This window comes from Microchirus variegatus (assembly GCF_963457635.1).
Source record: "Microchirus variegatus genome assembly, chromosome: 12".
NCBI lineage: Eukaryota > Metazoa > Chordata > Actinopteri > Pleuronectiformes > Soleidae > Microchirus > Microchirus variegatus.
The window spans coordinates 16,870,626-16,897,648 of record NC_139813.1 but is presented as its reverse complement, the minus strand read 5'-3'; the positions used below and the strand labels follow the sequence as shown (position 1 = coordinate 16,897,648).

General features: G+C 41.2%; 3 protein-coding genes across 4 annotated transcripts; all 3 read right to left on the bottom strand.

Moving 5' to 3' along the window:
* Positions 1–724: 724 nt before the first annotated feature.
* On the bottom strand, positions 725–3,156 carry ctsbb (cathepsin Bb; the record flags this gene model as incomplete). Its single annotated transcript, XM_083898241.1, has 9 exons — positions 725–801; positions 936–1,064; positions 1,775–1,891; positions 1,987–2,130; positions 2,199–2,284; positions 2,378–2,493; positions 2,634–2,748; positions 2,857–2,942; positions 3,034–3,156. The coding sequence occupies 9 exons, from the start codon at positions 3,154–3,156 to the stop codon at positions 725–727; spliced, it is 993 nt and encodes a 330-aa protein (XP_083754367.1).
* A 1,381-nt stretch (positions 3,157–4,537) lies between these two features.
* fdft1 (farnesyl-diphosphate farnesyltransferase 1) lies at positions 4,538–9,244 on the bottom strand. 2 transcript variants are annotated; one of them, XM_083898252.1, is made up of 8 exons: positions 8,998–9,077; positions 8,800–8,897; positions 7,517–7,700; positions 7,286–7,414; positions 6,867–7,058; positions 6,280–6,456; positions 5,594–5,746; positions 4,538–5,491 (listed from the first exon to the last, which is right to left on the bottom strand). In XM_083898252.1, exons 2-8 carry the CDS (start codon positions 8,889–8,891, stop codon positions 5,264–5,266), a joined length of 1,155 nt encoding a protein of 384 aa, XP_083754378.1. In that variant the 5' UTR covers positions 8,892–8,897; positions 8,998–9,077; the 3' UTR covers positions 4,538–5,263. The 2 variants fall into 2 exon arrangements, with proteins under 2 accessions (XP_083754378.1, XP_083754377.1); XM_083898251.1 differs by having other exon boundaries at positions 8,800–9,244.
* A 9,144-nt stretch (positions 9,245–18,388) lies between these two features.
* Positions 18,389–26,695, bottom strand: gata4 (GATA binding protein 4; the record flags this gene model as incomplete). The annotated part of the gene is made up of 6 exons (XM_083898250.1): positions 18,389–18,514; positions 19,518–19,720; positions 19,843–19,924; positions 20,875–21,000; positions 21,101–21,267; positions 26,146–26,695. The coding sequence occupies 6 exons, from the start codon at positions 26,693–26,695 to the stop codon at positions 18,389–18,391; spliced, it is 1,254 nt and encodes a 417-aa protein (XP_083754376.1).
* Between the last annotated feature and the right edge of the window lie 328 nt (positions 26,696–27,023).

Sequence of the window (27,023 nt, the reverse complement as noted above, 5' to 3'; positions counted from 1 at the left end):
TATGTAGGGCTTATTTTCATAATTGATTCAAATGATACAAAAACTCCTATATGGAAATTGAATTTTTTTTTTTGTTTGTTTGTTTGTTCAGAAGGACCAATAAAGTCTCCAGTTTCAAAGAATTTGAATTTTCTGTCAATTATTTAATGGTTTAGGCTTTACACAAATAATAATAAAAATGCTGTTACTACTACTACTAATAATAATACTACTAATAATAATGTTATTATATAGCAAAACCTTACAGTGTCTACATTTTAATTTGAATTATACCTAACAGAAATAATTTCAGTGGAAGATAAAGTCGTCTCTGTGTCTCCTAGAAATGAAAGAGAGAGCTCATGTGAGCAACATCTCGAGATTAAGGGAGAATAAACCACCTTACTGCATCTTGCTCTGGTTTGCTAAACTCTAAATTGTGTGGGTTTTCATGCATGTCTGATTTGTTGCGAGTGGATTCGTTATATTCAGTTGTTGTCTTTTGCCTCAGGCTTTTCTTTAAATCCATTATATTTAAATCCCCCAGTGCCATAACATGAAAAACACTAACACGATTCTTAGGTTTTATATAGCAAAACTGTTTGAATAACAAAGCAACCACAAATGATTTGGTTCCATCATGTTGTACAGTTTATTATCTACTGATTACATTTGCCTTTAGTTGCAAATGTTACACCTCCGGTCAAACACCGGTCTTGTTTACTGCAGCGGGGACTTATTTTATCTAGTTGTGTGGGATTCCTGCAACCACCTCTGACTCGATACCACACTCATCATTTCCACGCTTGATCTTGAAGAAACCTGAAATCAGAGGACACAATAGACGTGAGCTACGGCCAACTCTTCCTCACATTTCCATTCAATACATGCTGTGATATCACGCTGTTCTCCACTTGAAATAGGATGGATGGTGATTTTTTTTTTTTTTTTTTTACCATTGTCTCCCCAGTCACTGTTCCAGGAGTTTGCAGCCAGCCAGTAGGGCGTCCCATTCTCCTCACCCCAGCCCAGAATCTTGATGGCGTGACCGCCCAGCATTTCCCCTGTCACGTGCTGATACACACCTACAATAACATCAAGTACAATCACATTTTAATAAAGACGATCTAAAGAAACGGAGTTTTTGATTGGTGATGTGTCAAAGTGAACTGCAACATCCATAATATTAACTGCAGGACTGAACATATCCTTCAATTGAAAGTCTGAAATGCAAATCCAAAAACGAATCTATTTTATTCGTGAAAATTCTCCAAACTTTTACTGTTCAGTTAAAAATTGAGAGCATCAAGTTTGTTTGTTTTTCTGACCATAAGTTCAAATTTTTAGAAAAAATCAGGGATGGGATGATACCACTTTTTCGTGGTCCGATACTGATACCAATATCATAAACTCTACAAGTATCTACCCATACCAATATTAGTCCGATACAGTATAAACATGACTCAGCTAAAATGCTCTTGCTGATTTTTATTTACATTTTTATTGTCTGTGCATATGTTTTGGATTTTTGGATTTTATCGTATAATACATTTTTATCTGTCCCATATCCAATCCAGTGATTTTTGACTAGTATTGGACCAAAAACGATACTGACTGATACAGATTCCCATCCCCCCAAAACACAGGGGCAGGTCTACATGTAATATGAATATGAAAATATAATATATAACATGAACTTTGCTATAAATGTAACCATGATACACATGGGCATGGATATTTTCCTTGTTAATGGCAAAAAAAGAATTTAAAAAAACAGAAACTGTATCAGCCTCACCTGTCTTATACAGTAGAAAGTCTGCATACACAGAAAAAGCTGCCTCTACAGGCCCACCCTTGTACAGCTCGGTCATGATCTGCTCCTGCTGCGACGGTACACTGTACGAGCTTTGCCCTGAAAAAAAGGAAACACGTAAAAAAACATTGGGTCAAAGTTGAAAAAAAAAATGTGCAGGATATAAAACAGTGGACGGTTAGATGAGTTCATACCAAAGTGTTTGTCTTTGGGATAGGACGGCGAGTATCCATCGATGCACATCATCTCACATCGAGGAGTCTCTTGTTCACCCTGACATGGTGGACGAGTTCCATTTACGTGATGCTCACAGGAAGCGATGGTGTAGGGCCTGCAGCCTGTGTGAATGAATGTCAGTTCAGACTTTCCGTGCAGTTGTTTAAACCTCTTTTACGTTGACACGTACCAACTTTGGAATCATACAGTCCTCCTGTCACAAGCCCTTTCTTTGTCCAGTATTCCCATGCAGCAGAGGGATAACCGCCGAAACAGCTGCGACCACAGGGACAATAAAAACATCACAAGTGTTGCTCATTGTTCTGTGTGGTGTGTTATACGGGCCACGAATACGGTCAGATCACTCACCCCATGCCGCATTCCTCACAACAGGAAAGCAGGTCTTCCGCTGAGATCTCCAAAGAGATCCTACCACTGCTCTGGATGCACAACCTGTCAGAAATGGCCTCAACTGCCCCAAAAGCCTGTGAGGGAAATCTCAATTTGAATCATCTATTGGCCACATGATGTGTGCAGATACAAAAATGCTAGTTTTAGGAGATGAATGATGGCTCTTATTTTGATTTATTTAGCACTGTTGTGGTGTTCTGTTGGTTCGTCTCACCCAGCAGGATCCGCACGAGCCTTGGTCTCTGATCTGCTGGATTGTGGGACAGTTGGGCCACTGCTGACGTGCGTCAAAGTTGTCCGGAAGCTGCACGCCCTCAACATCATGAACCCTGAACAAGAGAGTACAGTCACGGAAAGCAGCTACAGCTGAGAGGAACCTGCTGACTGTCACCTGTGTGGACATGTGAGACAATACACCTGCTGTCATTAAAACTTACACCTCTGGCAGTTTAGGTCCATTCAGTATAGTCCCACAGAGTCCCTTCACATAGCTGATATCAGTGTTATAGAAGTTCTGTCGAGCCTGGAGCAAAACAGGTGAACAGACATTCATAGTTTTACTATTATTCTTTGCAGCTGAATTATGATGAGCTGTTTAAAATAGATGGTCTCACCCTCCAGGTGGTTTTGGCTTCGTTGATGAAGTCGACCATCTCTGAGGAGAGAAGGCCGAGTTGAGGACGAGACCAGGCGACTGACACAGTCGCCAGCACGTAGAGGAGAACGAGTCGATGCATTCTGAGACACAGATCGTACAGTCAGCAAGCAGAAGCAGAGGAAGGCGTTACAGCATGAAGATCACACATTATTTTCCCACATAATGGTTGGCATAATTCTACAATTTATAATAAATGTTCAGTTCAAGACTTTTTGTTTTTCATACTAATATAATTTTAATTTGGCTATATATTGGTATTTGTACAAGTAAACATCAACCACAGACTGCCACAGACTTGTGGGTGATGTATTTATTTGTTTGTATATTGTATCTATATATAGAGACATGTCAAATACAAAATCTATTACATTAACATTTGTTGGTTTTAAGCCTGACACAGAGAATTCACAGTAATAAGAATGCAACAAAAAGAAAAGATTTTCAAATCTAAGTGGTAACTTTTACCTGACTGCTCTTCTTCTGGACAATTCTCACTCTCAAAGTGGGTCCAAAACTTTTCTCCTTCAGTCTTTTTATTTGTCACTGGTCCTTTTTACAAGGCACACGTTGTGTGATCACATGGATCATGTGTTTAAATCTCATGTGACCCACAAAATGTCTTTCCAAAGGTTAAACAGGTGCTCTTAAACCTGGGATCTTGCTATTGTTGTGACACAAGTCCAACTATCACGGACATTATACATTTATGTGTTATAATATGTTTGATTTTTGAATTTGTACACATAATAATCCTAAAAATTATTATTATTATTCTGTATATGTGTGTGTATTTGATGCTTTTTGATGCCCAAACATATACACCATACGGATTGAGGACAGTTGGGAAAATAAGGACATTTTGGTTGGCCCTAACATCTTTAAAGAGCTTTTTGGGGGTTAAGACCTGATATTAGGGTTAGAATCGAGTTTAGGGTAGGGTAAGGGTTAGGCATTTAAGGGGCAAGGGAATGCATTATGTCCTCACTCGCAAATGTGTGTGTGTTTGTGTGTTTCTGCCAGTGTACATGGACCTTGATCTGCTGTAAAATAAAACGTAAAAAACGCCAGCATCATCTTCCACGGTTGACCCACTTAAACAAACGGGCTGTAAACATGACTGTCGTTTTTTTTTCTGCACAATCAACTTTTTTAATAAATCAATCACTCAATGTTTAGATCGTTTCACCTCTTTATTTGTTCAAATATATACAAATCAGAAATTCACATTACATAGCAATGTTTGTAGCTCTCCTTTGGTTCTGTGCAAGGTTACTCTAGTGCTGGCCTTTCTACTCACCAAAGCTGTATTAAGGACACTTCAGCTAACGGTCTCAATAAACATATATCATGTATCTGATATTATACATTTGCGTAATTTTTTTTTTCTTTATTCTCCCATATTCACGTCAACACCCCATGTCACGTAAACCTACCCCCCCCCCCCTTAAATTGTTCCTTTTTCTCCTATGTCAAAGTACAAAGAGTAAATGAACACAGACAGAAGTGTGTTGATGGGATGTTACCCGCATGATCGACTCAGCACATACAAACATCGTTAATGCTCTGGCAGGTGTTTCTCCCCCACTGGAAACTTTTTAAGTATAAAATATCTAGCTAGCTTAGTTTGGACATGAAACATCTATTTTGAGAAGAAATTAAAAGAAGTTTTGTAACCGGGGTTCCTGAAAACGCCTAAAAGAAGGCAGTGTCTTGTCTGGCCTCGCATACTGAAACAATTCGGCCCACTCTCGTTTATCTAGTATATATTTTTGCTGTGAATTCTGAAAATTAAGACGAAACAAAAAGGCAAAAATATTTCACACTAATCAGATACAAAGAAACAAAAAATGATTCGCGTAAATTATTATCAGACAACAACACAACCCCTGTTCAAAGTGCCATTTATGCTGGTGAATATAACCACACTAAATTGTGTGTAAAGACGTTTTACTCCAGATGTCGGATGGACTACAACGATTCACTGTCGCTCCCATCATGATTAGATCAGCCTGCAACCGGAACCTCCTAAAAAAACTAAGTATGTCCTTGATGCTGTAACGTCTGTAACAAACGAGGAAGAACCAGGGAAGATATCTTTGAGATTTCTCTGATGAGAGGAGAACCAGACCTCCAGAGGGCTTTTCTGAGTCTGTAACCCCCAGGAAAGGTGAGGGGGGCGATGAGGTTCACTTCCCCTGCATGTCGCTGGTGCCCTGTGCCTGTGCCGCAGTGGCGCTGAGATACTGCCAGCTGAGCGCGGCCAGCAGCATGGCAGCGGACAAGTACATGGGCGACAGGTGGTGGGTCCTGGAGGAGAAGCTGGACTGTGACAGCGTGGACTTCTCCCGGATGAGAGCCAGGATGTGCAGCGTCTTGTCCCGTGACGGGTCAGTGAGGGAGACTTTCTGCAAAATCTGCAGAGGAGGGAAAGAAGGACTGGTTGTGTTAAGAAAGAAAGTGTTTTTTTTGGAGTGCAGCGATCCAAGAAAAAAACGGTTTTGACAACCACCACCCACCTCCTCGCTGTGCTGGGAGATAATGGTGTGCACCGCTCTCATGTTGGTGGCCTCCATCATGAGGGTGACAGCTTGTCCCTTCCTTATCTTTACCACTCCCTTGAACACCATGGGGTTGTTGTAGCATGATGATAATGTAGCTATTGCCATCACCTGGTCAGCAGGGGAATAACATACAGACAGAGAAATAAATATGTGGAGGTTTGATTTTATTTAAATGTTTAGATTTGTCACTTTTCTGTGTATCTAGAATATTGAATTGTTGGTAGACACCTTAAACTGATATCTGGGGCTTGTCTTGGCACGTCTGCAGGAAAAGTATTAGTATAGTAGTTGTAGAAAGAAGAGCTAAAAACCACAGTGGCAACCATTAGAAATGACACCCATAAGAATATATACTCTATTCTGAAGCCTTGACTTGCAATTTGGTCAGAACCGTGTTGAGTTTTTTGAAAAATGTTCTACTGAAGAAGACCTGAGATTATCAAAAGAGACCATTTACCAGTTAGGATAATGTTTACTGATGTTGTTTATCAAGTGAGAAGAAGCTCATTCTCCAACTCTCATTCATTCTCATTCAAATAAATTCTTACTTGCAAGTTCCTACTTTTTATATACCGTCCATGCTACACACCAGAACCTTTACTGTGAAGCAACTCAAGGGTACATGACACATCACTCTGTACCTGTGGAATAGCACAGAAATTGAAGACGCTTTGGTTGCGGAGACGCGACAGGTAGGCGATGACATCTGGGACGTGTCGAAGGGCATCGGTGATCAGCAGGTTGAGACACGACAAAGCCGACTCCAGCTTCTCTGGTTGAGCCAGGTCCTCAAGACGACCTGCAAACTGACTCCAGGCCTGCACGGAGACACGGAGGCACGGGTCAACACGACATCACGTGGTTGCATTTGTAAACAAGACCACACTGAGACCAAGATAAGACCTTAACTTTTAGGGACTGAGACCAAACCCAGTGCACTATATCCACATCACCATATCAGTCAGGCTCTACTTTTTGAGTCAACAGTAAACTTATCTTCCAGAAAATAATGGCAGTTCACTGAAATCAAAAATTATAATAACAATAAGTAATAATAATAAAATAGTACACGACGTTATGCACACCCTATTTGTACAGACATTTCACAATCCAAAGTGGAAGCAGAAAAGAAGAAGTATTTACTTCTACTTCACTGCGTGACTGTGAGCTCAGGTCAGGCACATACTCAAACACACTCACACATGAGATAAAAAGACAGTTTTTCTACCTCTTTGGGCCAGAAGGCACGTCCCTCTCGTATGTCCTCCAGATAGTCCCGGATTATGTTGGTCTTCTGGAGGAACAAGCCCATGGAGTTGGCCAGCTTGGTGTCCTGCCCCACCTCGGCATCCTCCAGTTGGGATGCAGAGAAGAGCTGGGACAGACCAATGCCGACCAGACCTGCCACATAGTGGCAATACTGCACAGAGGGGAAAAAACAGGAATTTAGAAGATTCTGGATTATAAAAGAGAACATGCATATCCAGAGAGAAGTAGATTTATCTACTCTAATTAACCGATTTCTGCATTTCTAATGTCGCAGCTTTCATACTGCCATCAAAATTATATGCTGGGTCTGTTGTTTCACTGCAAATATTTGTGTAATCATCCTCCCGTAATATTGCTAACATGAGTGGGAACAGTCACCTCGTCCCACTCCTTCATGGATCCCACTTTCTTCTCAAGGAATTCGGCCATTCCCACTCCCATGCGGTGGCAGATATCCGAGATGACGTCTCTGTATTCCTGAGCGAGGTTTCGAAATTCCAGCGATATCTGGATTACACAAGGACACACGAACATGTTACAGTTACATAAAATGAAATACTAAATCAAGGTGAGAGTCTAATTTGACCGCCTGGAAGCAGAAGTACTGACCGTAGGGAAGTCCTTCAGAACCTGTCGGTCTTTCTCCTGGCTCTCAGTGAAACACCACTCATCCTGGTACAGGAAGGTGTGGAAATCATTCAGCATGGGAACCTTCTTGTCCATGGGGATGGTCATGTCGTCCTCCACTGTGTCCAGCGCTCGCAGCACCAAGTAGAAGATACACACTGCATGTCTGAATGGTGGAGAGGAAAATGGCCTTGTCACTTGACACAATTTAGCGGACAGGTCTTCCAGTTCAAAAAAGATCAGGCTAACCTACATGTAGAAGATTCCATTTGAACAAGGTGCACAACACAGTCACTCACCAATGGCGTGCTTTCCAAACAGCTGTCATTTCTTTACTGACCTGAACACTGATCTTAAATTAGACACACATCAGAATGTGTCAGTAACATTAGCTACCTTAAGTTACCTTTCAGATTCCTGCTGCAGGTTCACAGCTCAATATTCGTACTGTTATGTTGCTTAAACACACACAGAGTGTCCTCATGCAGGCCTTCATCATGAGTATTTGTTTTGGTCTCAAGACCACATTTTGAAGGTCTCAGACTCTACTCAGACAGGAACACATTTTTTACTCTGTTGTCTCAGTCAAAGAGGATTTGAGGTTGAATACCATTTTATACCAATACAAATGAAACCTGAAAGACTATGAGATGCAGTATTGCAGATATGCCAGTGCAAGTTATCTCATGTTTTTATTTTACAATAACATGAAAAGGTTGCCTGTGGCGATTTTGATTCTTCAATTTCAAGTGTTAAGTTTGCCATTTCAGCACAGTGCGCTTAATTTATTAAACAAAGGTTAACTGTTAATCTGTAAAATAGAGCAAACTGATGATGCGTTTGGCTTGAAATCCTTAATCTTGAGGATGTCTGTAGCTAAGAGACTTTCCACAATTTAAAATACCTTTCACAGGTGACACCATTGCTTCAGTTGTAGACTGAAATGCACTTATTGTGGGGTAGTGGGACACATGCAAAACCAAAAATTCTGGAGGAAAGACAACATGCATGGCACACAAACACACACACACAACCCTAACCATCACAACTAAATGCCTAACGTTTACCCTAACACTAAAACCAGTCCTTAACCCCTAAAAAGCCCTATAAAGATGTAAGGACCTGCCAAAATGTACTCACTCTGTGTGTTTAATACGATGTTTGGTACTCAAAATAGATAAATACAAGCACACACACACACACACAGCCACGCCCCTCGCTCCACACCTGAGGTGACCCAGCTCCCAGAAAGCAGTGTTACCCACCTCAACTCCCCGTCCAGTGCTTGAATCACGGCTGCAAAGCTCCGGCTGGTCTGGTTCAGGTACACGTAACAGGTCCGCAGACTCTCGCTCATGGACTCCTGACAGGAGAGACAGAAGAAGGCCGAGTGTCGGTAAAAGCTGGCGGGTCTAACGGCGCTGGTGGCTCGGGTGGCCTCCTGCAGGCCGCGTTCCCCTAACCTCCAGCCTGGCAGCAGGGACCGTGGGGGCGAGGCGGACCCGCAGCCCCGCGGCGCCACCGAGAGAGAGCGCTTGAACGCGGAGAGAGAGAATGGACACTTGCAACAGGCTCCGGGCAACATACGGAAAAGCCGTCGGCAGCGCAGCAAGCCGCGTGGCTACGACACGTCCATATCCACGCCACAGCTGGTGGGTAAAGTGGAAGCATTAAGTCCATGTAGAGGACACGGGTGTTGAGGGGTCGCGCGACGTGCCAAAAACTTTTTTGGGAGGACGTCGAGGAGAGCAAAACAAGAGCTGCGCTGAGCTGTAAACAGTCTGACGTCACCGCGCACGGAGATGCAGCGCGTGCAGAGCGTTTGTAGATCTACTGTTGTGGTTCACTCTAGACTCCGCCCACATCCACACATAACAATACTCTGACATTACACAACGGGTAGAGGTCGATCGATATGGGTTCTTATGGCCGATATATTTATAAAAAAAACCTTTTATTCCTTTTATCTGATTAAAATGAAACAGTTAAGTCATAAAATATAGTAGACAAAGTTGCTTATAGATGCATTGCGTAATAATAAGAGACTTATAATAGGGAATGTAGCTATGGATATGGAACTATGGATATGGTGAAAATCGCACAGTGTAAGCCCGTTTTGAGAGGCTCTATTAATTTTTGGCCTAAATTTTCAATTCCCTTTCAATTTGGATAAATCTCAGACTGACTGATATTGCAATGTGCTTGGATTTTGGAAAGAATGACTCCTAGGTTGTCTCAAGAAATTTGATTCGAATATTACAATTATTGATATTTTCAACTATATCAACTATAGCAATACAAATGGTATTTGGTAATATATCGTTGTCCTTCCTCGGTGCAATACGATAATCAATACGCCAGGGCAATTATCGATATTTATCGCGCTCTACGGTAAATGGTCGCTGCCAGTTTCACTACTTCATGTCACCTCGGGGTGGCGCTGGTGAAATGAATGAGTGAGACTTGGGCGGAAGATACCTGGCCGAAGAAGAGGGAGTTATATGTATCACTATATGATAGTCTTGTAATATATCGATTATCACAGAATCGTTGTATCGTGATGTTATTGGTATCGTGGCCCATGTATCACGTATCATATCGTGAGGTTACCCTGTGATTCTGACCCCTAATGCACCTACAGCATGTATCAAACTCAAGGCCCGGGGGCCAGATGTGGCCCGCCACGTCATTTTCTGTGGCCCGCGAGTGATAAATTGATCTTAAAAATCTGTGTTACAATAGGCCTATGCTGCTTTAAGGCGCGCGTTGACCATAAACTACATTTCCCACAATGCATGGCGATCGTGTTACCCGCAAAGTGACGGCACCGCCACTAGATCGGAGTGTATCATTGTATACGCATCATGCGACGAGTGAAATTGAATAAGTAATAAATACAGAAAGTTATTTAGCAATATGTTACGTAGTAACTTGTATTTTACATTATATTTGGTTAAATTTAGTTACATTTATTCTCTATGACAGTTACATCTGGCCCTTTGAGGGTAACCATTATGCTGATGTGGCCCTCAGTGAAAATGAGTTTGACACCCCTGACCTAGAGGAACCCTGCTGTGGAGGACTTCCTGTCCTGGAAAACCAAAACTAATCATGTAATAAACAATCAAATAGTCAAATGTATTCAAATGTAGCCTATATAGAAACGATATAACAGTCTGTGTGGGCTGCTGCTCTCTGAGGGTCACATTGGTGTTTTTAAAAAAAAGTGGGATTATCTGTCAAACATGCGCACAGCATCTCTCTCCCGCCGCTGAACCCTTCAAGCTCATTATTATGTGACGTAAATCACGAGTCTGCGGTCATCTGTGCCTCCCTGTGTGAGACAAGAGTCCAATCACCGGCTCTTTTAAGGAACAGGCCAATCCGTTTACATCTCAGCCTGTCGCGTGCACTCACTGTGATGTGCTGCAGACCCTGTGCTGCAGACCCTGTTCCCTTCGCTCCATCCGTGAAGCATCATACATGTGTGCGCGTGCATCATACCCAGATTATGCTGCTTTATATAATCTCACATGAGTTGAGGTTTTTTTTTTTTACTCACGTAATCCAACTTTGGCATGACGGCGCTGCATCCCCCGAGTTTGAATTTGAACAGGTTGAACAGTTCCTCGGGGTGACCCAGTGACTTCAGGATGTCCATGACTGACGCTTCAGGTGTTTCTGCTGTGCCTCTGTTTCTTTAAACACTGAGCAGAGATGCGTCCTCCATCAGACACTCAGTGTCGGGTAGAGCTGAGGAGGAAACAAACGGCATGATTCGGTCACAACACTGGGCAGATCGAGCGACGCCTCTGATTGGTTGGCGAGTCATGGGCTTAGCGCCGAGCGTCCAATGAGAGACGAGAGCGTCTGGTGTGATGCCCCGCCTCAGTAAACCATCTGTGAAGCGCGGCTTCTGATTGGTCGGTCGTTTTATCCTGTAACAAAAAACCCATCTGCACCTGATATCCGTCTGCAGACTGGAGGAGAGGGGGCGGAACTACAAGTTGTCCGAATCACACAGAACCACAGAGAATAATATATATATATATATTAAACAAACAGACCAGATTATGTGATTAGAGTCATGGTTAGTATTAGGTGAAGGTTAACTGCAAATAAGAGGGCGGAACTGTGTGTGGGCGGGGCTATAATCAGGGGACAAGACTTGTCCAAAGCACTTCCGCCTCTGTGTTGCAGACAGACCCATGGGTTCCTGCCTGAGACATAATTTTATCTTCACCTGTTATTATTTTATTTTACAATAATATACATTATTTTATTAATCAATGTGTTCATATGGTTATTCAAAGTCTTGTCCATCATTATGAGCTACATGCAACAGCCAGTGTCACAGAGTGTGCATCCATGTTCACCAGCAGAGGGCAGAGTTTGATCAAAGTTTACAGTGTACAAAGTACCTGAAAGGGATACTTGAGTAAAAGTACCTAAGTATCTTACCAGACAATGACTTTGGGAGAAGTTGGAGTAACTTTTTTTATATAATAGTACTTAAGTAAAAGTCTTAAAGTATATTATAATTAGTGTACTTAAGTATCAAAAGTATTATTCGTTTATTATTAGTATTAGAGTTATTTTCCTGACATAAAATGTACTTACATTTTTAGAAGTAAAAATATATATATAAAAAAAAGATCAGAATTTAGGATTGAGCAATTGTAACTCAGTGGTAGGGCGAGTTGTCTTTCAACTGGAAGGTTGTGGGTTCAATTCCTGGCTCTGTTGGTCTATACTGTATGTGTCCTTGAGCAAGGCACTTAACCCCATGTTGCAGTGTGTGAATGGGTGAATGGCAAAACTATAATGTAAAGCAGTTCATCAAGATTAAAAAAGCTCAATATAAATCCAGACCATGACTAACTCTTCTTCTTCTGATTTTATTTGGTAGTAACGAGGAACAAAGATAGTAGTCGAGTAAGAAAGTGTTAGAAATATAATTAACAAATTAAAGTACTAATACATTCATTCTGTACTCAAGCACAGTAACACTGTAATTAATCAAACATTAAACATGTCCACAGCTTGATTCTCCAAGATGGCTACTCAATGCTTCCTTCTCCTTGTGTATATATTGTCATTTTTTCTTGTCATTTATCAGTATTGACACACTTGCCAAATCCACAAACAAGCTACAGCATGAGAAACCGTAGAGTAGTAATGCACAGATCCAGTCGAACGTGTTACACAGCATGACTTAATTTATAGCAACAGTCTTCTGCAGCCGCAGCTACGACGCAAACTGACATGTCTTACTGTTATAAATCCCAATGGCAATGACATGATAATTGACTGTGTCAAACCTTTTTTTTTCTTCTTCAGGGAAAGTTGGTTCTGTCAAAACATTTATCTTAAACATCCTGACAGAAGTGATATTGTTTGGGGACACATGGACAAAAGGGTCTAAAGGGTTATTACAGATATTTCCAAATATATATCCAGTTAAGGGCCAGAAATATAACGTTTTAAAGAAATGATAATTATTAAACCCATCTTTATCAACAATATTACATTTTAAAAGTAAAAATGCTGTGACCTATAAGCTGTGACCTAACCTTACTGATACATTTCCCTTTCCTGAGATGATTTCAAAATAAAAGTCTGCCTGTGTTTCACTAGTTCAATGCTATTAAGGAGTGAAACTGAAATATTCTGTGTGTGTTTGCACTGGTTTAAAAGAACTTCAGCTGAGCAGGAGTCAAGTAAAGGGTCGCCTGCGAGGTCGTAGTGGGCCGGATATAACTGGTTTTGCGGACCACATCCTGGCCCCAGGGCCTTATGTTGCTCATGTGTGGGTTATAGCTTTAAAAGTCACATGGTTGTTGTTGTTGTTTTAGCAGATTACGAGGAAGAAATGACCACAGTGCAATCTCACATCAGGTGTGTTTCCACTGTAGCAGCTTCATAAAATTCTCTTTAAAGTGTGCACACCCACATTTTGACACCATCAATGTGACAGATGGGACCTCATGTGAACTCAAGGGTACACGAAAATGTTCCTCTTGTATTGTATTGTATAGATTTTGCTTACATTCATGACACAAGGTGGTTGAACTGCAGCTCTCCTCCATGTTGTCTTCCAGCAATCATTCATAAGTGAAAGGTCATATATCTTATATATTATCTTTAAGGATAAGTAGTTTTTTCTCTCTGCCGTTCCTCTGTGAACCTGCTCAGCAGGAAGGCGTGATGAAATATGGCCGTGAGCGTAAGAGGAGGAGCCGAGGGCTCTTTGTTGAGATTGCTACAGTTGCTGTTTGCTGTTTAGTTTACTTTCATTTGTGACATGAGACTCATCTGTCATGAACACCTGCGTAAAGAAGAAGAGACAATCCGCTTTATTTTACGAGTGACCTCTGTGTGAGGAGACTGGATGGAGCTTCCTATGTGAGTGCACTCAGATAATATAAATATATATATCATTTTATACAGTATGTCACCATCTCAGCTCTATTGTCATATTATCATCCACTGTTTTCTGTTTTCATTCAGGTTGAGCCGCAAGCGACCTCAGTTTGCTCAATATGAGAACGAGCCTCCTGTGCCCAGAAAGAAGTGTTTGACCATTCCTAAAACTCTGCTGGACACACAGCATCTCAGACAAGAGTAAGTACAGATCTTTTCATGTGGTTAGTCTGTGGTGCTAACCTGGATTATGACCATGATTAGGAGCATGCATGTGGGTGGGATGGAATGTGAGATTAGATCATGTTAGCCCAGGGGTTATTTCAGGTAAAACTACAGTGCCCTTGTTCTCAACCTCACAGTTCTTTTACTACAAGGAATTCCCATTTAATCTTATTATACACTCTTAGAAACAAAACCATAGAACCGTATAGGGTTCTTCGGCTTGTTCTCATAGGAGAACCCTTTTTGGTTTAAGGTAGAACCTTTTATGTGGAACCCTAGGGTTACCACCCCTTTAAAACCCTTTATTCAGGAAAGGGGTTTTAAAGAGTTCTCTGGATCAAAATGGTTCTTACTGGAACCATTAGTGTTACCAAGAACCCTTTGGTTCCAGGTAGAACCTCAGCCCTTGTAGAAGAACACTTATTTCTAAGTGTAGGACAAGGTAGTATGAACAAAACCAGTCTCTTTTGGGTCTGAAAACTAAAAAAAAATATATTGCATATCTGAGGCAAAACGTTCATTGGCAACTATACATTGTGTCCCAAAGTGTGCTTGTTATAATCCATATATATATTGAATATTATAATATTGAGTATTTGTCAAGTGTATTGTCCTACATATCTAAACTTATATATCACTTTGTGCAGTTCCAACCAATGTTTTTCCAAAAAAAATACCTTTTCAGTGAAAAGTTGGCTTTAAGAAAATAATATTTTTTACTCAAACCTTCATTGTTAAAGGTGCATTATGTAATAAATCTAAATCAACTGGCCATAAAATCCTCCTAATATGTCACAGAGACTCAGGAATAATGTTCATATAACAAACTGAACTCACCAACAACAACAGTACAGACAAAATGCTTGCATTAAAAAAAATATTTTGCAGACTGCAAATCATGTTTATGTTTTGAAATCATGTTTTGGCATGTGGCGCCACCTACCACCGTCTACCAATCATTGCAGTCAGTAGAGTCTCAGCTGCCGGGCAACCACGGGTTGCCAGTTACGTCTGAGCAACAATGGCGGAGAAAACGAAACCTGAAAGACCTCTGTATTTTTGGTCACATTCTTGCATGTGGCACCTTTAAATAGAGATGTTTTCTGTGTTACAGGGCGAGCTGTGTTCACTCCCGCACACACCAGACTGAAGACCTGACTGACAATAAGCATTTCTTTGACCAAATATCATCCTGGTCTGACACTGAATTCTCCATGAAGAGAGCACTGGAGCACCTCAACGGCAGAAAAGCCACCAGCGACGTTTTCCTCGACGACCAAGTCAACGAGAAGTTTTTGGGATTTCACTGTGACTTCACAGACGAATGCGGCGCAGAAGACAAACAACACTCATGGGCTGTGATTGAGAAACGGGAGGAGATCGTCATGTACGGACCTTACTATCCAAACTACAGCAACGGAGATCACAGCGAGGACGTCATTATCAAACAAACGCAGGAACTCCTGCGGTCGGACGAGTTCACGCAGGACTGGAAGGTGTATGTTTTCACCATAAACAGCCCGTGTTTGGCTCGAAACACTCGCTCGTGCATGATAAACCTGGTGCAGAAAGCGCAGGAGTGGTGGACTGTGTATGGAGTCAGGACTCATATTGGTTTCATGAGATGCTGGGGCTTCAAAGGAACCAAAGAAACTCTGTTCAGGGACGTCGACTATAGCCAGGTGGACTGTATAAATCAGACACAGGACCACGAGGACTATGTTAAAGCAGCTAACACGATACATGATCTCAATCCTTTATGTGAACATCTGAGTTCTGCCGTTAAACACCTGCTGAGATCTGTAAACCTGAGTTTTTCTTTGAAGACGATGGTGCAGGGTCTAGACTGGAAGAGCCACTTCAAAAACATGCACTGTGTTTTCGAACGCGAGCCGGACGACGAGAAAAAAGCCTTAACTCAGGAGACGGACGTCATGATCGAAGCCGCTCATGCTCGACTTTCAGAAGAAAGTAGGAGCTTTAAGGAGCATTTAGAGAGCGGGAATGAGTTCTCTCTCGGTTACGCTTTCGGTCCACAGGGATCTGATGTCCTCCACGAGGAGATAAGAGTCTCGTTTCAGCAGAGCTGGCAGGAGATGGTGCAAGACAAATACGCCGAGTTGATCAGGGGGAAGCTGACTGACGGCTTCAATCGGTGTGTCATCCAACTGTTTGTCAACGATTTCTTAAAGTGCGCTAACAATTTTTTGCACATCGGAAGAATCCGGCTGTCCAAGGAGGACGCTGTTGTGAAACCAAACACTTTGACAAGATCACAAGGAAAGAGGGTTTGACGTTAGTGATGAGTTCATTTGAGTGTACAGAATCATTAGAATCCGTTCATTAAAATGATTCGTTCAAGAGATTCGTTCACCAAATCGTTCAGTGCTTAGCAGGAGCCCAGTGCCCCGCTACGTGACTCACCTCCAGTTCATTCGCGAGATTCACGTCCTCAGCCACAGTTCACCAGTTCTCTGTGTGTCAGTTCGTTCGCAAATCATGACCGAGTCAGTGTACTGACATCGCGAACGAATCACAGCAGCACGGCAGACACAGTTCTTCTCACCAGTCACTCCCTCCCCGCTCGGCGCACGTTGGCTGACGTCGTTTGCCGAAGATTCACGAGTGAGTGACGGCGTCGGCGAAACGACTTCGCGAGTGATTCACAGAACGCGGCAGTTCCACTACCGGCCGCCACGCTCGCTGCTGAGCTCAACTGAAACTAAGAAAGGAACGAATCAGTTCATGAAGTGATCCCAGTCAGTTCGTTCACTCAAATGATTCGTACTTTCGAACGAATCACTCATGACCGACACAACACTATCATTCTACACATGTGTGGTATGTGTTTGAAGCAAACCTTCATACCAAACATTCAATACTTTTGCATTTGTCTTTATTAGGCTCCTCAGCAGAGCCAACGAGGGTGTCGGGTAGAGTTAGTGCACACTCACAAATACACATTACACATATTTATGTCTCGCTTTACTTACAATATATCACAAATGGTGTATTACACAATTATACTGGAGTGGACTTTTTACATACACGGTCGTTATTCTGGTTAATTACATTTACACACTTTGCCCCCACCCCCCTTGCTTGTCACAAGCAAATTAAAGCAGTATGACTGATTTTATACAGTACACATTTTTCGATGTAATAGGTCATAAATGCGGGTTTGAGTTATGTCGGTAATAATAATATTAAATAGTAGCAGGATCTTTTGGATGCACGTCTATGCTTGTGTCAGCAGAGGGAGCCATGTGACACTAAATCCGTCCACGTCATACTGGTCATGTGCATCTTTTCTGCTGCATAGGTAGTTTATCATGTTATGTCTTTTCATACAGTCTTTAAACATTTTTAAAAAGGAGAAATGAATCCGGGTCACCAGGGAGCAGTTACTGAGGGAGATATCAGTGGCGTCGAGGAGTGATGGATGTCAATGGATGGCTTGGAGATAAAAGCTGCTAAGACTTCTGCTGACACCCCATTACAACTGAGGCGCTCGTCATTAAAATACTATATTTGCCTAAAACAACAACAACAACAACAAAACAGTATGCCAGTGTTTTCTGATGATGTCACATTCAAAATACTGAAACGTGTCCACGCAGAGGTGTGTGATTTATCAAGTGCCCAGCACATGTTTTTTGTCATGTCTTGTCTCCTCTACTGAGAATGTTCAAATCCTTTACAGATGTACCACAAGGGTATGCGTGAAAATATATAGTGTACTTGTGTACTTTTTTTATTTATACAAACTGACCCTTTATGTAGACTGACTCGACAACACCTTCATGGTGCTACCTTTGACATCAAAATGCTGTGATTCATTCCATGTCTATCTTTTTTGTTTGGCAAATTGTCCATAATAATTATATGCAAATCATTAAAATTAAGAAAAAATATTGAAAAAAAAATCACTGGCTTATTCTATATGAATGACTTATTTTACAGTTGAGTGTCAGAACCCCCAACATTTTAACCAGGTTTTAATCCCAAGAGCTGCTTGTTCACAACTGTCTAAGTATCTGTGCAGTCATGTTAAACCTTTCCATTCATGTAGTGGTTCACACTTTCATGTCCCATGTGGGATCTTTAGCATCCAGAGCAGTACTTTCAACCACTTTCCAAAGAGTCTGTCAGGAGAGTTTTCACTGGTGTAGGTGGACCAGTCTGAGAGTCTTGGTTGTAGGTCTTCTAAGCCAGGATTAAGTTGTTCCAGGGCTCAGATTTGGAGCCAGAAGACCCACCGTGGCTGCCAGGTGACATCTTGAGTGGGATGGCTCCACCTTGAGCAGCCATGTAGGCTGGCATGGCTGAAATCTACAGGGATGCAAAGGAAAATGAGTCCTATTAGGCTTTCTGTACAGAACATAATCAAAATCTTGTCAGGGCAATAGTTTAAAGCTGCAGTATGTAACCTTTGCTGGGGTTTGTTGGTGTGAATATTAATATTCTGCCTGAATCGATGTAACATTATCTGTTTGCTGAAAACAGCATCTATCAAGGATAACTAAACATTTTAAACTCAGGTAAAACCACTGACAAATGGTAATTAACACCATTCACATTGTCAGTGGTTGTGATTCCCTGCCAGCAGGTGGTGCCATGCCCTTGACTTAGTTTGCATGTGTGGATGATTTGTGGCCAGGTCTTTTGTGTCTCACAAAGTTTCAAGCCGATCCGTCAATTTATGGAGAAGTTACAGGGCACTTCCTGTTTCGCCAGAAAACGGCGGCTAAATTCAAAATGGCTGACTTCCTGTTGGGTGACGTACATGTTCGACCTTTTGGAAACTTCTGATCTTCGATGTGTTTAGTACAAATTTGTGCTCCAACGAGTTAGTTCATTTATGAAACATGCATATTGCCTAGAGCGATGCCAAATTCAAAATGGCCGACTTCCTGTTGAGTCGAGGACATGGTCCCGATAGACTTTTTTTATTTGTCTCGGGCTGTGACATGTTTTCACCAAGTTTGGTGAAATTTGGTGCAACTTAGTTTTGATGTTGTCATACCGAATTTCACCATTGGGGATGTGGACACCATTGCGTCATTTTGGACCACTTTTACATATTTCCTTATTTTATTTTTTAAAAAGTGCCAATTTTCATGCGTTTTCACCAACGTTTAGTACCTGTTTAGACCCGTGATTAAAATGATCTTGAGAGTGAGCGAAAGGCTTATTCAACACTGTGTGAACTCTGGTTAAAAAATTGTTAATTTAAGTTACAGACTGTAGCTTTAATCACGGTCTGGTCTTAACAGGTCCATGAGGTCACTGGACCGTTCAACTGGGTGCATTTATCTTTGACTGTTCACCTCACCTGTGTGTGTGAGCTGTGGTGTGTGAACAAGCTGTGAGCCCCTGGCTCTGTTTTTATCTGCCGCGGCTCCTCTGTGCTGCTGCTGCTGCTACTGCTGCTGCTGATGGTGGTGGTGGATGCGGTGGTGCGGAGAGCGCTGCTGCTGCTGCTGCTACTGCTAATGCTGCTGGGTGTGACTGGGGTCCCTTCGCTGCCTGGAGTCCCTGTAGAGCAGAGAACAATAGTTATAATAGTGCCCCATGTGACGTGTATGTGATGTGCATGCAACTTCTGCTTTATTGTAATAGGGAAATAGACAAGCTACCACGTAATTATTGTTTCTCACCTGTTTGGGACTTGTTGAGGTTTTTAGGTTTGCGTTTGCGGGTCTGGATTCCCTCTTTCTTCATAGCCAGAGGCCGCGGTACCTGTGGAGACACCAAAGCAAAGAACCACATAGAAGAGAGATTTAGTAAATGGTCTGTACTGATATAGCACTTTTCTAGCCTTGATGACCACTCAAAACTTCTTTACGCTACAGTTTTGCCATTCACACCAAGTTGACACCCATTCACTCACACTTTCATACAGTGCAGCTATGTATCTCTACGTTTTTCTATCACTCATCTTTCACATCATATTATATATCAAAATGTCAGTGACAGCCCTTTTCAGACTTAAACCCACATATAACAATAGTCTGACTACTGTTCACCCTAACCCGAATATGATCATGCTCAGAATAACCAATAATCTGATCGACGCATGTAAAGTAATCTGATTTAAATCACATGATGCAGACCTGCAGAGACTTTATAATCACCATATTGTATTAGGAGTTCTCAATGCAGTGAACATAAATTGGAGCGAGTCATAATCAGACTATGACATGTAACATGTTAACTAGACTATGAACGGAACAGTCCATTAAAAAGTGGAACAATGACAATAGTCAGATTATTGGTTCACTTAAACATAATAACCGAGACCTAAGAATACATATGTATATACGTATATATATGTATATATACACTCTTAGAAATAAAAGTGCTAAGTAGAACCATATAAGGTTCTTCTGCTTGTCCTCATAGGAGAACCCATTTGGAGGGTTCCAGGTAGAACCATTTTACAACCCTTTATTCAGGAAAGGTGTTTTAAAGGGTTCTCTGGATCAAAATGGTTCTTACTGGAACCATTAGTGTTACCAAGAAACCTTGAAAACCCCTTTCTTCGGGAAAAGGTTTTTTCAGAAGTGAATGGTTCCAGGTAGAACCTCAGCCTTTGTAGAAGAACCCTTTTGGAACCCTTATTTCTAAGAGTGTATATATACAGGAGTTTTGTGTGATTAAACATAATCAGCCCCTTCTTTTTCTCTCACCCCATGGAGTTTCATGTAGAGGCCACAGGCGTTGCAGACCGGCTCTCCCTCTGCATTTCGTCTCCACAGAGTGGTGGTGGTGGTATGACAGTTGGTGCAGGAGAGGCCCACCCTTCTGGAGGCCGACTGCAACACATTAAACATGTCAGTCATTTATTAAAACCAACAACAAGAGAGATACGGATTCTTTAATACAATCAAAGATAATATATATATATATATGTACCAGTCGTCTTTGGGGTTTGATGAGAGGTCTGTTGATGCCGTTCATCTTGTGGTACAGGCCGCAGGCGTTACACAAGTAGTGGCCAGTACCATCTCGCCTCCAGAGCGGGGTCGACATCGCCCCGCAGTTCACGCACTCTCGGCCCTCGGAGAAGTCGTCGAACAAATCTGATCGGAGAAGGAAATGTCAGAGAATCGAGTTACGATGATGTCTGTGATGGTTATACTGAAAAACGCTATTTCAGAGAAAGGCATTCATTCGGAACAAGGTCGGAACAAGGGCCTTTCTGCATGGAGTTTGCAAGTCCTCTCAAAGTCCAAAAACATGCAATATGGGGATTAGGCAAATTGTCAGAGTGGCAAAGAGACTCCCGCAACCCTAATGTGGAGGATAGAGTGGTAGAAAATGGATTTCTGGAGATCCATCCATCCAAAATTCACTAAAGCAAACTGCATTATGTTGTGATTCAACTCAAACCAATGAATATCATCTTTGCCAAATGTGTTCTAGTCTAGTGTGAAAGAACGAGTGCCATCTAATGGTGAGTGTGCAGATTGCAACAAATGGAGCACTCAAGTGTGTCAGGCAACTACGGTGGCCTCCACGTACCATAAAGGATGTAAACACTATTTCCCAACTCCCCAAATTCTCTCTGTTTCCACCTCCTCCTCATTTTTCTTTATTGGTTTATGCATCTGTTTTATGTGGGTGGAGTCATTCTCCTTAGTTTGTGTCGAGAACTGAACCATAAAAATGCACGCTCTGGCTGGTTTGTCCACTCATAAGGACTATTCTCAATCCTGGTCCTCGGGACCCCCCCGGTCCTGCCATGTTTTAGATGTTTTCCTGTTCCAACGCACCGGATTGGTGTGTTGTAGCAGGGAAACATGTAAAACAAGGACCTGGATTTAGAAATGCTGGATTATTATGCTCTCCTAAATGTTAAACACTGGGCCTTTAAATGAACCTGAGAAGAAATGAACCCTTTTCCATCTTTTTAAGATAACATTAAGATTGTGTTACTCTTCACCAGCAGGAGGCGTCAGCTGCAGCAACCCTGGCCCACACACACAACAACAGCAGCCTGGATTCCCTCCTTATCTCACAACTCCCCTTCAAGATAAAGAGGCAGCTGGAAATAGAGACAGAGTAAAAGCTCCATCATATTCAAATAGAGACTCCATGGCTGTCACATCTCCTTCTTCTCCTCTCTTTGTCTCTGATGAATGTAGTCTTCACTTGCTCATCTGGCACATTACAGAGTCTCTCCAAAGAAACACTTAGCCGTTAGAAGACATCAATCTGCAGTGTGGAGGTGACACACTGATATTTACATATATTATTTTAAGGTACACACTTGTGCTTGTCCTTTTTGGATTCAATTAGAACCTTTTTATAAAGGTTCCACCTAAGACCCTTTTAAAACCCTTTATTCAGAAAAGGGGTTTTAAAGGGTTCTCTGGATCAAAATGGTTCTTACTGGAACCATTAGTGTTACCAAGAACCCTTGAAAAACCCATTTTTGGGGGAAGGGGTTTTTCAGAAGCAAATAGTTCCAGGTAGAACCTCATAGAAGAACCCTTTTGGAACCCTTATTTTTAAGTGCAGGGATGAGAGCAGCCAATAACAGTTAACTCAAAGGGTTCAATTTGAATATCTTTATAGCTGTTAATGCCCCATAAAATATGAAATTAGCAAAAAAAATAATCTATAAAACACCTTAACTTTATAAACAGGATATAGCCAACACATTCTCAATTATACAAGCTGTTACGGTAGTGCAATTTGCTCTATGTGGTATAAAACAGGTCTTAAATAGATATTTAACAACATTATTTCACTGAAAAGTATCTAAAATGTCCTTCTGTGCTTCATAATATCTTTTTAAACTGTCCACTTCAGTGAGAGTATGACCATCTAGAGAGTTACAGGAAAGGTAGTAGTGATACAAACGGCGCCTCCTCCAAGGCTGAGAGCGAAAAACAGACGACTGCAGGGGCAGCGTAACCTTGAGCCAGGCAGCAAATTGTAGCCAACACAACACGGCAACACGAGACAATACGCCAAAAAAAAAAAAAAAGGACAACACTCTACGACGTGGTGCACTGTGCCGTCCACGTCTCTCTATCTGAGATTATCCCCCCCCCCCCCCCCCCCGCACAAAATGTCAGGGTGTATCTTTATCAGATACACGGCCACAATCAGGGTGCAGTTTAAAAACAGCCACGCTAACGCCGCCAGAGGTCAAAGGTGACTCGCCGCCGCCGACAGCGATAAACGCGGAGAGTAACGTCTGAGCATGTTTGACAGGATTTCATCACGGCCACTGAGAGCGTCATTCTAGATTACAGTAGCAATACTAAGCCCAACACTAACACATTGTCTTTAATCAGTAAGTTTACAGTAGAAAGACAGTATTTCCATTTTTACTGCATTAATAGTCCACTTTTTACTACTTTACTGCATTTATTGGTAACAATTTTGAGCTTCTACAATAGAGTAAGACATTTTAATAGATTAGATTACAATGATAAGAGTGGTATTATAATGTAGATTCTATCACTTTTACTGTTCATACTTAATTTTATGTACCATGTGTTTTAATCTGAATTATATATTTTACTTCATTGAAATGAAGTATATATAATTATTTTTAAATATTTTTTTTTCTTTTAAAATTTATGATTTTGGCTTTAATTGTGATCATTTCTAAAGGTGCAAAGTTTTTTATATAATCATATCAGAATGATAATGCATTACTTTCCTTTTGGAAACCAAAACAATAACAATATATACATTTATATATATATGTATATATATATACATATATATAGATAGATAGTTTTTTGCTGTTTACGTGAACCTTTTCACTAAAATTGTAAATATAAATGGAGAATCACCATCTCGTGACATGTTTTTTGTTGAAGGTAAGTCTGATAAAAGTTAATTTATCATTTAAACCTTAAAGTATTTTGATTTCTATGTAAAATAAAATAAGTACAACTGTGTATTAAAATTAAATCATTTTCTAAGTGTCAAACATAGACTATTTGTCTGAAAGTGATTTTCTTTGACTGAGAAGAAAATCAAACTTCTAAACTGTTGAGCTTAGTTTCATAGTTTAAAAAAAAAACAGTGGAGTTTCATGTCACGCTTTGATTTAATTTGTTGTTATTGTGAAACAGTGAGTGCATGCGGCCTGTGGCTGATAACTCTTTTCATTCATCAATCAGTGATCAGGCCAAACTGTGAGTTCAGCGTGATCTGTAATCAGATGAAGAGGTCAGATCAGATCAATGCTCTTATCTCGCACAGCTGATCTCTTTCTTCACCAAACAGTTCAAGGGGAACGACCTTGTCGATGTGGACGTCGTTATCGGCACGCGGGTCACACATTACTGGCCACATGTAATGTCAACGTATGAATGCATGAGGAGGAGATGGAAATATTTAAATATTGTTTTGTTTTGGTGAGTGAAATGATAAGAAGAGGCTGCAGCTGCACGGGGAAAAGATAATCTAGGAGACACACAGGTCATAATCTGATTAATGTAGACGACACATGATGGAAGTCAAAGCATCATAGAAACACAACAAAGAGAAATAACTGACAAGGCAAAATCAATGCTTTGTGACATGGCTGTGTCTGTATGTGTGTGTGCATGAGTCATATTTAAGTTTCAGCTACTGCAGGTCCCTGTCACCTCAGTTCATACCTGTGATATAAACATACACATGAATAATCACTGAATCATAAAACAAAGGAAAAACACACCCCTGCAGGTCACGGTTTTGATTCCCTGTGATCTACAGTTAAATCCTCATAAACCCCGGCTATCAATTCACTCTCAGTTAAATATTAATTTATATCACTTTAATAACATCTCTGATATTATCTAACATATTTGTTGTTGTTATTATTATGTGATATTATAGGTTGGTAGTTGGTGGCTACCAACTTGGCTTTTACAACATTTAGATCATTTCAGATATATAAATGCAACAGGTTACCTGCCTTCAGAAATGATTTATTTATTGAATGTAATAGTCCATATTCAATTACCTTTGAATCAGAAATGATGTTTCATATATAAGACATATTTTTTCAACAAAATGCTTAGAAGTATATGTTTATTCACTTGGATTAAATGAGCTATATTTGTTGTTGCATGTACGTGTAAAAAATTGCTGTTCAGGATAAATTAATAATAAATAAATGAATAAATAAACTATTATTGTTTAAACCCTATATGCACTTCATTGCTTGTTTTCTCGCATTTGTGGTGTTCTTTCAAATATTCTGATTTGGTTTCAATTCAATTTCAATTTTATTTCTAATCTGATTTTTTTTTTTCTGGAATTATAACAACAAAGAGTGATGTGACGATTTGTGAAAAAATAAAAGTAAATCCACAAGTGACTTATTTTAATTTTAATTTTAACCGCTTTATGTTAAAGAACGTGTGGGATTGTCTGTCTGCGGTGAATCTGGAAAAAAAGTATCCTTATTTTGTATAAATTAGAAATAAAAGAGAAAATAATGAGAAAAATATATATATATATAAAACAATGGTTGATTTGTTGATTTATTTATTTTTAAAGACGCCAGTAAATTAAGATTATTTCGGTTTTTTTATCTGAACTTAATAAAATCATGTACATGATTTTGTCTTATTGTATGATTAACTTTTTAAATTAATGTATTATTATTTTAAGTTCAATTATATTATATATTAATTCTGTCCCTCAATGGGTCTTAAAATGGATTCTGCCTTAAATTAACATATTTTTCTTGTATATTCTAAATATTATTGCATTAAAACAGTATGTTGACTTGTTTTGTATTTGAGCTTTTTATTTTCAGATAAACCTGTTAAAAAGAACCATATTTATAATCAGCTTTATGTCTTTATTAATCCTTGACTTCTACTTTATTTACACTTTGACAATCCTTATTTCTACTTCCTTATATGAAGAAAAACACACACCTGTTGTTCCAGTGACTCTCACAGAAATGCTATCATTTTGAAATAAAAGTTACTCACCCATGTTTGGATGCCGTGCCGTGCCTGGAGTAGCACCGGTCTGGATCCCGTGCAGCACCGGGCTGTCGAAGGGAGACGCCGACCACGTTCCGCCCATGTTCGGGCTCATGTAGGCCGTGTACGGGCTGTGGTACGACGCTCCGAGGCCCCGGGGGGCGCCGTAGTGCTCCCTCCCGTTGGCAGAGATGTTTAGCGGGCTGGAGTAAGCGGAGGCTGCCGCCGTCTCCCGCACCGCGGCCACCCCGGAGGCGAGAGGCGGACTCGTGGAGAAGCTGAAACGCGGAGACACCGGGGAGGAGTGGTTGTACGAGGGCACCGAGTCTGCGCCCGACTGCGCCCAGGCAGAGTGGCTCGACACGGGGCTGCTCTGCTGCGACGCACCGGGCGTCTGCAGGTACGGGATCATGGGGGTGACGACCCGGGTGGTGGGCACGTAAACCGGGGAGGTGCCCGCAGCTGCCGCCGCCGCCGCCGCCGCCGAGGCGTTGTGCAGAAATCCGGCCTCATAGGAAGGGGGTCCGTGGTTGGTGGTCATTATGCCCTGGTACATATCCGCTGCGTGAAGCTGCACATCCGTGTTGTGGAGACAAGTGATAATGATGATGATGATGATGATGTGGAAGCAGATTATTGTACGAGATTAATGCAAATCACAGGTGGATTTTAAAACAATCCGATTAGAGGGTGGGTTTCCTGTTTAAAATCAAATCTGCTGCTCAAAAAAAAAAAAAGTTAAAGCAAAGACCTGCAACATCCAGATAATTCAGAGAAAAGAGTGAGAGAGGAGACGCGAGACTGGAGGAGTGAATGAGTGAGTGATCAAGATCCAGCTGTTATCATCTCTCTCTCTCTCTCTCTCTCTACTCTCTCTCTCTCTC